The sequence below is a fragment of the Uloborus diversus genome, chromosome 7, assembly GCF_026930045.1.
Source record: "Uloborus diversus isolate 005 chromosome 7, Udiv.v.3.1, whole genome shotgun sequence".
Taxonomy (NCBI): Eukaryota; Metazoa; Arthropoda; class Arachnida; order Araneae; family Uloboridae; genus Uloborus; species Uloborus diversus.
Genome location: NC_072737.1, coordinates 69,516,113 through 69,529,483, shown reverse-complemented (window position 1 = coordinate 69,529,483; position 13,371 = coordinate 69,516,113). Strand labels below are relative to the sequence as shown.

At 32.9% G+C, this 13,371-nt stretch overlaps 1 protein-coding gene across 1 annotated transcript in view; it reads right to left on the bottom strand.

Moving 5' to 3' along the window:
- The window catches only part of LOC129226545 (vesicle-fusing ATPase 1-like), an 88,342-nt gene that overhangs the window by 57,660 nt on the left and 17,311 nt on the right, over positions 1-13,371 (bottom strand). The window contains exons 2-3 of the mRNA XM_054861154.1: positions 8,899-8,990; positions 1,703-1,802 (exon numbers count right to left, since the gene is read on the bottom strand). Of these exons, the coding sequence (XP_054717129.1) occupies positions 1,703-1,802; positions 8,899-8,990 (192 nt within the window). The remainder of the gene's footprint in view (positions 1-1,702; positions 1,803-8,898; positions 8,991-13,371) is intronic.

Here is a 13,371-nt window from a genome sequence, read left to right as displayed (position 1 = left end):
CGTGAAGTTGCTATGTCCAATTCTGTTTCATGGTTTCAATGCCTGAAACCGGTGTCATTTTAAGGTGTTCTTGATCTTGGGAAAGAGGAAGAAATCTGGACATGTCCGGCAAGTAGGGAGGATGTGTTACTTGGGTTGTTCCGTGTTTTGTCAGGAACTGCTGCACGAGATTGCTGGTGTAGGCTGGGGCTCTGTCATGATGAAGCATCCAGCGAGAGGGCGCCCACAACACCTGTCGTTTTCTGCGGTGTTTTCATCATCTCGTAGGTTTCAGTGCAGGTTTTACTGAGATTAAAGCAAAAATTGATACAGATTCGCTGCTATATGTTTTCTCACTTTTTCTGCTTTCGACAAATGCACACAAACACTTTACATGAAACAAGTCAGTGTACACACCTGCCGATTTTTGTGAGACGAGGTGAACATGTGCGTACATGATGCGCATAGCCAATGGGTTTTCTGGAATAGAATGAATTCAGTCTCTATACTTTCTGAACAGCCCTTGTATTAACACACTAAGATTGGCCATCTGGCTTTAATTGAAGGGTCCTGGGAGGGATTTTAATTCCCTAAAACTCTTCCCTGGCTGTGCACTTATAAATCTATTGCCATGTGAACAGGTGCAGATTAGTTTTTGGAGTCAATCACTTTAAGAGGATAAAGCAATTGAAAATGCTTCTGATTTAATGGGACTTATATCTTAAGAATTAATGCAAGGATTCACATAAAATCACCACACAGGCACCCTGATGAAAACTGGAGCTGAGGAACTGGGGATGAGAAAAAAAACAACAGGGATATCTTTCTTTTCACCAATACTGGTAAGAGAATTAGACCAATAAAATCTTATCTTTGTTGTTGCTTTTGGAGGAGGTCAATAGGGTGATAAAAGCTGCTTTAATGCTGTGGAAATTTCTTTACCTATCTTTTCTAAGAAACCAAAACATTGTAAGTAAAGGCACAAACTTTCAACAAATTCAAAAAATTATGCAGCTTACAACTTTTGAAAGAAAAACAGCAATAAAACTTCATTAGTCCCATGGATCACTAATACTTATATTCTGCTCAAAGTATTTTTTTGCAGTCCTGGACATGTGGGTCACTGTTACTTTTAAGCCCTACTATTGAATATACCATATACTACCAAAATTCTTAGTAATTTTTTTTATCATTAATATACTCCTACATTAATGTTGCCAAAAATCTATCACTAACTTTCGAAATTATTGCTTTACCATAGAATTTGGTACTGTAATTGTATATTAGTCTAGAGCTTTGGCGAATTTGTACCAAAAAGTTGGGTGATGTGCACAGGGCTGTATACAAGAGGAGGGGGGAGTTCTTAGTGTTCACCCCCCTCAAAGTTCGGTTTGACATTCAAATGTTCGTTTGTACTTAAAAATTTCCAAAAAATATTGTTCCAAAACTCAAATGTCTTTCATATGCATATTAATTCCATAAAATGCTTTTGTAATAGATAATGACTACTGGAACATCAGCACAAATAGTGCAAAGCTCTGCATGAAAGTTTTTAAACCCCTCTCGAAGTTATTTTCTGGTTACGGCTCCGGTGATGCAATATTTTCTGACGTCTGCACAGACGCTAGAATTTATTTTTTAATTGTCCAAGAAGAATGCGGTACTTAATACATACCCTGAAAAAAAGAGATAATAAGCTGTAAATCAATAAAAAATTACTCACCATTGGCAAATTGAAGCCAATCTGACCAGATGGATATCCTTTATATCCTTTAAGAGTAAAAACAAATTTTCGATTTGTTGCTGTAGTGATTTCCACATGCCTATAAATACAAAAAAGTTTTAATTTGTTCTGTAAATTACAAATTTACACTATTTCAGAACATTAAATAATTCAAAATGCATCATTAACCTGTATTTTCCCAGGTTTTTTCCATCATGTCAAGCAAAAATAAATGCGGACAAAATTAAATAAACGGATAAACAAGCATGGATCCTTGTAAATAATGCATCTTACCAGTTTTTTTTTGGGTCACCATTGCTTGAAAAAGCAAAATATTTTTGAGAATTTTCTTTATATTTGTGAAAAAGAAATTATGGTGAATTTCGTTTTTTTTTCCTGATCATAACTCATTATAATGACCACACATTATAAAAACCATTCCATTATAACGAGCAGTCGTAAAAGCCCCAACGGGCACTGTTTCTGATGTTTTTTCCAATAAAACAATTTTTAACTTGAAATGACCTTGATTTTTGTTTGACCGATAGCTGCATGGAGTATTCAGAGTTCAATCAAGGAGTCTACTCAAAATTTTTTTTCACTTTCCCATACCCCAAACAACATTTTTCCAGATGCTTTTTTAAAAGTTAGTTTAGTTACTTTCGCTAGTATTTTAATCGTTGGCAGTGCTATGCACCTTGCGCTTATATCACTGTTGAATGAAAATTTCAAATTATTACATCTATCCACCCCTAAAACAAACCGTTTTTTGGGAAACTTTTAAGTTTTTTGGGAAACTTGAACTTTTAAGAAATTGCTTCATTAAATGGTTAAACATCAAACACATCTCTTCACACAGCGCCTTTGGTTTACCAGCTTGAAATCTTATTTTAAAAAAACTTGCAATTCTGATGCCACTGAAATAAAGAAACCCAACTTTGTTTCTAAAAGTTCACTGCACTTCAACATCGTTTTTACTGTGTGATAGGTATTTGCATTCGTTTTAACATTTGCAGCCTCTGCCTTTTGAACAAAGACTTTTAAGTGTGGGAAAATGTCTAAAGCCCTTTGTGCAATGGCTGAGCTCTCTACCTACCGAATCGAACAAAATTTCAGTGGAAAAACTTCTCTTTGATGACATTTTCAGTTTGTTTGGCTCGCATTCAAGAGGAATTGTTTCAAAGCATTTAAACATAAATTGAGAAACACATCTCTACAGAGATAAAAAACTACACAAACACCTAAGTAATACTGAAATTGAACAATAATCTGTAAGCTAGTTTACCCTTACTTTAAACTGCTTATTTATAACTGGTATGGGAAAACTAAACAGTTTTTCATTGGTAGTTGCAGAAGCAGCCTAACTACCATTGATAGGGGATGTAAACTTCTCAACCCCCAAGGGAAACTGGAATGTGAAAAATTAGAGAACAAAAGGTGAGATCAACAAACTAATTCAAGGAAAGAAATATTTTCTTTTAGTAATTTCAAGTTGCATGAATTTCTGACCAAATTAATTTTACTAAACTGCAAAAAAGGAAAAATCTTTTGAAACTGGTTATAATTTTTTAAAAATTCCAGGCTTTCTGCATACAAAACTAAATTTCTCAGACTTTTCCCTGACATTTCAGTACAAAAAATTTCCCTGACATTTCCAGGTTTTTCAGGTGGGTAGACACCCTGGTTCAATCCAACTCTGAGAGGGGGTGGGGGGAATGGAGGGGAATTACCACTCATCACAGCACAGAAAAAATAAAGGAAGGAAAAAGTGAAAATTTCAGATTCCTAAGAAAAAAGGTGCTGACAGATGTGTTGGTAGTTTGGTGTTTGAACCCATTGTGTTTGTTTCTGCACTTGACAAAGTGCAAAGTCCTTTTTAGCTTTGCATCTAATATAGTATGGAATGAAGTCCCAGAAAATATCATCAAGAATTGCTTCCATCATGTTGATTTTAAAAAGCAAAAGGACACCCTGAAGTGATTGGTCAGGCAATCCAAGATGAAAAGTTCAATGAAGAATGGTGTAAAAAATTTCTAAGAAAATGAAATTGGATGAAACGTTAAACTTTGACCATTTATGCTAAAATTGATAATGATTTAGAATGCTTAGAACATCTCTCAGAAGATGAACTATCTTTCGATATTGTGCATAAAAACAAACTGATGTTTCATGATCAGATGATGAAGAAGAAGAAATTGAGACCAAAGTTTCCAGTATGAAAAATGTTTTAAATGTTTCTTTGAAGGGCAAGAAAGACACTATTTATCATCTATAACTGAAATGGAAAATTATGCTATGCAAAAATCATGTGTGCCAAAAAGACAAACATCAACTGTTTCAGATTTTATCTTCAGAAAATAAATGATTTGTAAGTATGTAATGATTCCAGGATCTATGATTCCAGGCTTAGAAGGCTAAAAATGTACAGTCTTGAGCAAAGAAGAGACCGAGGGGACATGATTCAGTTGTTTAAATTTATTAAAATGAAAGATGTTACGGGGCTGAAGTTTAGCACTGAAAACAGGACAAGGGGTCATTGTTTTAAGCTATTTAAATCTCAGGTTAACATGGATGTTAGGAAAAATTATTATTTTAGCAGGGTAGTGGAACCTTGGAACAGTTTACCAGAAGAGGTGGTAATGAGCAAGGGAGTAGATAGTTTTAAAAGGGCCATTGATCTTCACTGGGGATTGTAAATTGACCAGGACCAGTCTAGCTGGGCCCAGAGCCTGTTGCTGGTCGTCACATTTGTATTTGTATTTGTGAAATATATATTTTTTAGAGACGTACCGAGTAGCCGAGTACCGAGTACTCAGCCTTTCACTACTCGGCCGAGTACCGAGTTACCGAGTACTCGGCCTTTCATTACTCGGCCAAGTTATCAAGTACCAATTATGTTTTAAGAAGAACCACCGACACACATGTGATGAATTTTGAACTTATTGTAATAGTAGTACTTCTTGTCCATATAATATTTTTTAAAACTTAATTCCTGCTGAAATTTAATTACGCATTATATAAACAATTTTGTTTGTGTCAAAAATTTTACAAAAAAATTATTTTTAAAATTAAAAATAAATAAATAAAAGGTATGATTAATCAAGTTGGAATTGAAGCAATATACCAATCAATTACCTATAGTTCTAGTCCGCCAAACATAAATAATTTTTAAAAGCAGATAAAACAAATGTGCAGGAACACTGCAGACACGTGTTTCTGCTCCCCCCCCCCCGTGACAAGGATCGTTTTTTCAGTGCATAACATGTGAGCTAAAGAATGTAAAGACATTTGACAAAAAAATCCGACTTTTGTCAGATGCCTTTAAATTCACGAGCTCCCATTTTGTGCATTGAAAAAGGAATTCCTTGTAACGCCAAAACATGTGTCTGCAGTGTTCCTGCACTGTGCTTTTAATGTTGTTTTATTTCCTTTAATTTTTTAAGCAAAGGTATTTTTATATTTTTTATACCTAATTTTTCTTTGTAGCAAAAATCCATTTTTAATGTTAATATTTCATTATTTTCTATACTTACCTTTTTTGCATAATTTTTAAAAAATAAGTTTTATTAACTTTCGGGACATTAAAATAAAGATTTATTCCATTGAAGCATTACAAACTTCATTATTCTCAAAATTTAAATTTGACTTATAAATTTTAATTGTAAATGATTGCAGAATATAATGCTTTCTCTTTTTTTTTATGAATTTTAGTATCTGTCTTGGACAATATTCAAGTTTTTTGCAACTACTCAGTATTGGCCGAGTACCTGATCAGAATTTTGCCGAGTACCGAGTACTCGGCAAATTGGCCGAGTACCAAGTAGTTACCGAGTATTCGGTATGTCTCTAATTTTTTTCCTATATTTTTTACTTTAAAATCTGTTTAATATTTTGCACCCATAATTAAAAAAAAAAAATGGGCATTCACCTGGAATCTTTGAAAAAGTGCCAATTTTATTGGAGCAACGGAACATGCATGAGGTATGTATACATATTTTTTAATTCTACCTCTTCTAACGACCGTTCTTTACAAAGACCTTTTTCTATGCGACCGAGATGGTAGTTATATTGAGCGTCGACTATATCATATAAAAATTTAAATGTATGTAACAGTAAAAATTTGAACCAATATGGTTTTTTTTCTCAGAAAAATCTCTGGTATGATCCTTTTTGAGCATTTTTTTGCTGAAAATCCTGATTTTTCATTACCAAATTCAATTATAGTTGAAATCCATGATTTTCCATGACTTTCAAGGTGCAAGGACACTTTTTAAAATATTGATTTAATTTAGAAGTATTTGGTCATTAAAGCAAAGTAAACCAGCTGAAACATTAGTGACAAGTTTAGCCTTGAGTAAAAATATGACTGTGTATATATTTGCAAATTGAATCAATTAAAAAGAGTCAAAAAAAAAAAAAAAAAACTTTGCAAACAGCTATTTTGTGGTTAAAAAATCAAACCCCTTCATCAGTGCATAAAAGAGTAGTGAAACACAAAGTCAACCGACGGACTAGTGAACGAGAAAAAGTAAGAGGAGGATGAGTAAATAGACTGGTAGTGGCCAGAATCGGAAACGCTTTATCAGTAGAAAACAGCAAGGATATCTGTACTTAGAAAAAAACGTCATAGACTGAAAAAAGTTTATTAAAGGTTTCCAAACAATAGGGAAAGGGAGCGTGCTCGACAAATCATTTACTAATAAAGTAGAAATTTTCTAGACGCAGTAAGATCCCCAAAAATCTAAATCGTAAGCGGAAGAACAACCATGGATAGTTTTGGCAGAAGAAAAACTTCAGTCATTTGACTTTGTACTCCACTGTTATTTTATGCGCTGATAAAGGGGTTTGGTTTTGTAACCCCGAAACAGCTGTTTGCAGAGTCTTTAAACTCTTTTTAATTGATTTTATTTGTACATGTATACACGTTGTCACATTTTACTTATTTCATCGAGCAAAGTTTTCGATTGCTTCTTTTCCAAATTTAGTCTTGGTTCAAAATATGACTTCAAGATTGAAAGAAAGCTTTTATGATAAAGGTCAAGACTTTAAAATTGCCTAAGTGGTCAGTGGCCACTGACATAAAAAACTTAGTGGCCACCACTGTCACCAAATTTTGAAGTACAAAAAGAGAGGGGAGGGGGAGGTTAGTTCTAGCAACTTTCAATAAAGAAAATAAATAAATAAAATTTTGCACATTCTAAAAGAGAATTACTTAGATAACACCTAATTTATTTACAAAAAACAAGAATTTTGGAAAAGTTAAGTCACAATAGATTTTTGATTTGTCAAAACAAATAACGAGAAGTCGGTAGGAAACTACCTTATAGATGAAATAGTTAAATTTTTAGTTCATTTTCAAAGCCTCCAAAGTAATGAGGAATCACATGCAATTGTGCATATAAAATTTGATGTTTCAAGACTAATTAATAATAATAAAAAAACATCCCTTATGACACATTTTATATTATTTTCAATAGTTTGCATTGAGATTAGAATCCAAGTCTCTTTTTGGAAACTTTGGCAACTTTGTCTTGAGAATGGTCAAACATAGTGATTACGCAAAAAATTAAGAAAAGAGATTTTTGAATTTGTAGCAAAAAAGTAAATATAAGAAATGTAAAATCCTCAAAGAACTACAATTTAGATGAAATTGTCAGTTTTTAGCACATTAGCATCAATGCAATGAGGATAAAATAATATTTTGAAGATAAAATTTGAAGGATAAAAATTTGGATTCTTCAGTAAACTTCAAATTCTGTTCTACTTAGGCACTTAAAAAATCTTGTCTTCCATCATGGAAATCATCAAAAAAAGGCGACTGAACCAAACTTACAATCTAGATTTCAACTAGTAGTACACAAATAATTTATAAATGAAAAATCCTCTCGAAACTACAATTTAGTTGAAATACAGTAGTTTTTAGCACATTTGCCTCCAAAGCAATGATAAGATGAAATTTTAAGTAGTTTTTCATTTCTCAAGAAAACTGCTCAAAATAATCCAAAAAAAAAAAAAAAAAAAAAAAAAAAAAAAAAAAAAAAAAAAAAAAAAAATTTAATGGCACATTAAGTATCATTTTTATTAGTTTGCAATTTTATAGACATATAATTCTGCTTTGTTCTCATAAACTTATGCACTTAAGCATCTTGACTGATTCCATCTTGTGAATGACCAAATAGGATGACTATGATTCACACGTAGCTGAAATGTTGAAGCATAAGCCTTCCGGAAAAAAAAAAAAAAAATCTTGCCTGATTGACCCTGTTTTTATTTAATTTATAATGTGAATGAGCCACTGTGACATGTGAATATTTGTGAATGAGTCACTTCTACGATGCGTAGTTTTGTGAAGGGGCCGTTTTTTCCGAGAATTTTCTAAAGTGGCTGCTTTTACGTTGCAGAATTTTCTGAAGGGGCCGCAAAGCGACCTGTTTCGGGTCTGGATCGACCCCCGAGGGTCTATATAAGCTTTGAGGAAGCAGTGTTAACTTTGTCTCTTTTATAAGACACTGTTTAATGCTTTAGAAGGAGGCAATGGCTCTCATTACTTTTCGAGCTCTTCCAAATTCTGTAATCAAATGAACAATGTGTGTAAAAAGTGACATTAGAGACATCTTAACCCAAAGAGACACCTTAATGGATGATGGACAATTACACTCTTCCCTAACATTCTATTTTTATTAAACTATACTAGGCAATCGGGACTGTGATTTTCCAATTTTTCAATAAGTATTTGAAATTTAGCATAAAAATTCGATTTATAAGTTTTATTGTGAGAAATTATTCTTGATTGATAACACTATACAGGGTCACGGCCTTCCTTTATTTTGGCTGCTCCCAGTGATCCTGCTAGCATCGGCCCTGCAAATGGAACTGCTTGCAGTAACCCTGGTGTTGGTGAAAAAGAGCGAGTAGGGGCCTCAGTGGCCAAGCGGTATTGCTCAGCAACTGCTTGCAAGCAGAGAGGTGCACGTTTCGATTCCCGCCTACTCCTCTGGGTGTTCTTTCCCTTCGTTGTGCTGTTAATTCTTTCATGTTCTGTAATATATGGAATAATAATTGGATTAATGGAGGCAAAGTCTAAGTAACGTAGTAAAGGCCTCAAAGTGTGATTCAAATACAGAAATAGAGAAGAGCGAGCAGGGGGTGGTAGCCTATAACAGTTGCAAAATACATAAATAAATAATGCAACTCACCTAACTTTATCCAATGGAAAATCATTTTCATTCACAATTGCACAGTTTGAAAATGATAAATCTTCAGTCGGACATTTTGCAGCTTTGAAAACCTAGGAACAAAACAAAGCTTTAAAACAGCAAAATATATATTTTAATAAAAAGATATTCCTCTCGATAAGAATCAGGACGTGAAAGACTTGTCTTATTTGATTAAAAAATTTAATGCTCCTTTTTTCAGTAGCTGAAACATACATAATTACGCCAAGTAGTTGCAACATTGCTCAAAATTAAGAAATTAGCAGAAGAGCAACACACTTTTTAATTAATAGCAAATATCAAAATTTCAATATTCATTCAATGATAAATAATGCAAACTAATGATTGAAATAAAAAATCACAGTTCATTGAAGATCTTCTAAGTACAGTAGTCCCACGTTATAAAGCACTTGTCTGGAGACAATAAAAAAGCAATCCTAAATCGCAATATAAATGAGGATATAACCGAGGTCGTTAACTAGAATTAATACAACTTATTCTTATACAATCAACTCTCGATAACTCGAAGACCCAAGGGATTGGCTAAAACGTTCGAGTTATGGGAAGTTTCCACAACAGTCTCAAGTGGGTGGGGACTAGAGATGAGATGGGCTCAGCCCGGGCCTGAAGCGGGCTCGGTCTTAAGAATTTAAAACAGGTTTCAGGCTCGTGTTCATGGTAGGATATTCATTCGTCAATCTCCATATAAATACCTTTTCTATTACAAATGTATTATTTCTTTAAATTTTACTTCTCTTTAGTAAAAAGTGCATGAAACTTAAATCATGGGAAAAAGTATTTCAATTTTAATTTTAGAATTTCTGTTTTGGGCTTTCCTCTTTACAATAAACTTACTATTATTTTTTTCAAAAATAATAGTAAGTTTATTTATATTTAGCTAATAATTTACACTTATTACATACGTTAGTAACATTATTTTTTTTCAAGAATAATGTTAGGATATTTGAACTAATATTTGCCTCAATTGAGAATTAAGAAAATTAAAACAAAAAATTAATTAACAGTTATTTATAACCTGTTTGTTGCAATTACATTAAAAGATATATGGGGGGGGGGGGAGGGCACAATGGAGAAAAAAACATATTTTTCATATATTGGTGAGTTCTAAAGCGCAGAAACAAATTTGATTATATTAAAGGAATCAAATTATAGTATATTGCACCAAATTTAGCTCATTTAATGTTATAAAAAAAAAGTTATGAGGATTTATAAATTTGATGAAAAATGTCTCATTATGGCCCAGTTATGGGCCACTACGAGACATAAGTAGGGCAACAATGAGACAGCTGAATAATCACTGTATTTTTACCTAAAGTTTGCAAAATAAGTACCTTTAGCCATTGGCGTCGTCAGCTGAAATTTATTGGGGGGGGGGGGGACCATTCTGACTCTGACATTTTCAAGTTGCATATATATATATATGCAACACATTCAATTTCACAGTTAACAGCTTACAAGATTTTTCCTCCTGCCTAAGTAAAAAGGTTTTTATTGGCATTATTGTTTCGCAAGCTATCAGAATTAAAAGAATTTGCAATACCATTTCTGCATTTAAGCAAGAAATTTCAGTACTCAAAAACTTACTTTTTAATAATAACTTCCCTGAAAATCTAGTTGAAAACATTTGCTTAAGTATAGCCTTCGATGAGCATTTCGCTTCTTTTGAAACTGTTTAACTGTGTAAATGTATGATACAACTGTGACAAACCATTTTTTATGAATCACTGGGGTGGATGAATTTTTTACACGTGCGAAACAGGCGACTCGGTATGTCTATGGACTGATTTCCGGATTTGTTTTTATGTTTTTAATGTTTTGTTGACAAATGGAATGTTTTTTTTATCAGGTTGAACAATGGATTTGGTTTTGTTTACGTGAATTTCAAGGTAAGACAATTTTGTTATAGGCAGGTACTGTCCCGTGGAAGGCTAATTGTCGGAACTTGTTTTCCTAATTAGTCGAGGCGAAACCCCCTGCGTTTAGTTTTAGGTTTGAGCTCTAGTTTATTGTTTTTAGCTTAGCAAGTGGTGCGTTTGCCCATTGTTACTCTATATTACATGTACTGGAGCTTAAACATTCTCTTCTAGTTTATAGTTAAAATTTTGGGCTTTTGACCATAATTAATGAATCCTCCATGGCTGATGAGCTCTGGATTCACTCTTTATCTATTCCTACTTAATAGCTGTTTGCATTTTTCCTTTTTATCATCATTTGTTATTTATAATTTGTTTAATATTTGTAATTCTGTTTGCTTAATTTTATATATATATATATATATATATATATAAATGAGACAAAAACTTGACATCAAATAGAAATGGGTTTACATTTAATACAATACTTTTAAACGGGTACATCTTGATTTACATATTACACAATAAGAAAAAAAAATTAAATACAAACAAATACATTTTTTCTAGATTGCACATGGAATACGAATATCAGTGCTATTTTTTTTTGTGATCAATTTTGTTCAAGATGTTTTTGTGAACGTAACATAAAGCAACATGGTTCAACCGCTTTTGTGTCATAGTCGACCTTAGATACAATTTCAGCTTTCTCAGCACACTGAAGCTTCTTTCAGCTTTACACGATGAAGGGCGGCACACCAAGAGTAGCCGCACCAAATTTCCAACATTTTGAAACAGTGGACAATTGAATTAACCGTTCTTAATGAATGAACTCATCAAAAACGGAATCCAGGTTTATTGAATCAGCGGCTCTATGGAATAAAAGCTGTTTAGAACAAAATGTGACTCATAATAGCCGCGACAACTGTATAATTAAAGTTTTATATTACACTAGCATTCCCGTACCGGCATATTGCTCGGGTAATGGAATTAGCAGGGGTTAACAGTGCTTGGTGCACCTCGTTTCGAAAATCCCCTATAATAATTACTTATTAACTATATTTTTTTCTAATTTTGGGAGGATCCCGGGGCCCCTGGACTCTTTATATATATGCCCTTGTCCTTAACTGATCTTTAACTGTTATTAACTATCCTTTTAAAGTATTGATTCTCTTTGCAAACACAGACCATCCACATTTTATTGTTATATCTATGTTTAAGCAAGAACTCCTTTGCATACAACATTTTTAGTTTTTTTTTCTAGTGCTAAAATTATTGAGCTGCTTGATGAACTAACTGACTTTGGAGCAAGCTACATAAAATTGACCGTGTTGAAAAAAGTCTTCTCTTAAATCAATCCCTGCTACTTTTAATGTCTGTCCTTGTGACTTATTAACGGTTATTGCAAAGCAAACTTTTACAGGAAATTGTACTCTTCTAAATTCAAAAGGATAGTCCGCTTGTGATGATGTTCTTAAAAACTTCGTTTCTAGTTTTGAAAAAATGAAAATAAAAGACAGAAACATTATTATTTGACTTGAGAAAAGCCTCGAAGAATCACGTGAGAAACAAAAACAATATCAAATTTAAAATTCGCTATCGACCAAAAGTTGAGATAAAGTGCTGAATAATGATTTGAATGGAGGAAAGCCCCCGAAAATAAGGGATTTAAATTTCAATAACAGGTTTTAATTTCACAGAAATTAAGGGGTTTTAATTAATTTCTCCTGAACTAATTGATATTTCGAAAAATCCTTTCTTAGTGGATACTTTCGTAATCATGTGGACATGCCTGCCAAATTTCAAGTCTGAGGCTTCAACGGTATTGGCTGTGCGTTGATATATATATATATTTATATATGTTATCTCAGGGCATTGATTTTTATATATTGAGAAGTGATAAACCCTGCAGCTCTAAGTTCTTGGCACAAGTTGGATTCGAAGGAGTTTAATTTGATGTTTTTTAATTAAAAAATTAAAGTACATAATTCACCGTTATGACATCCACGAACCTACGAAAAATACAACTACAAAAATAAAATAAGACACAAATAATTAAGCTCTCATGATATCATATTTTAACAATGCAACCTTTTAAAGTATTTTCTTAATTTTTTCAGGTTTTTGTAACAAATGCACCAAAATTTTTCTTTTTTGTTGAATCCTCCATACACTCAATGCATATGAAACCAAAAAACAGCAAAAACCATGCCCATGTAAATACATTAATTTCTGATTTCTCAAAGTCAGCAGGGAAAGTGCCCCTCCTGATCCTCTCTTTAAGTGACAAGCCTGCCTTAAGAGGCACACCCCACAGATTGAAAAGTACTGGCCTACACAGAGAACAAACAGCATTTGGTGTATAATTGAATTCTGATCAGCGGACGATGGGAAAGAGATAGAGAAATGAACTGCTTTTTTCTGATACGTGACAATAAGTTTTAAAATGATTTATTTCAATAAAACTTGTTCAGTAAAGTAGGATTATTAATGGACAATTTTCGGTTAAGCTTTAATAACTAAATGGAGTATTATTTATTCCATTAAAATTTATAAAAACATTCCAAAAAAAAAAGAAGAGAAA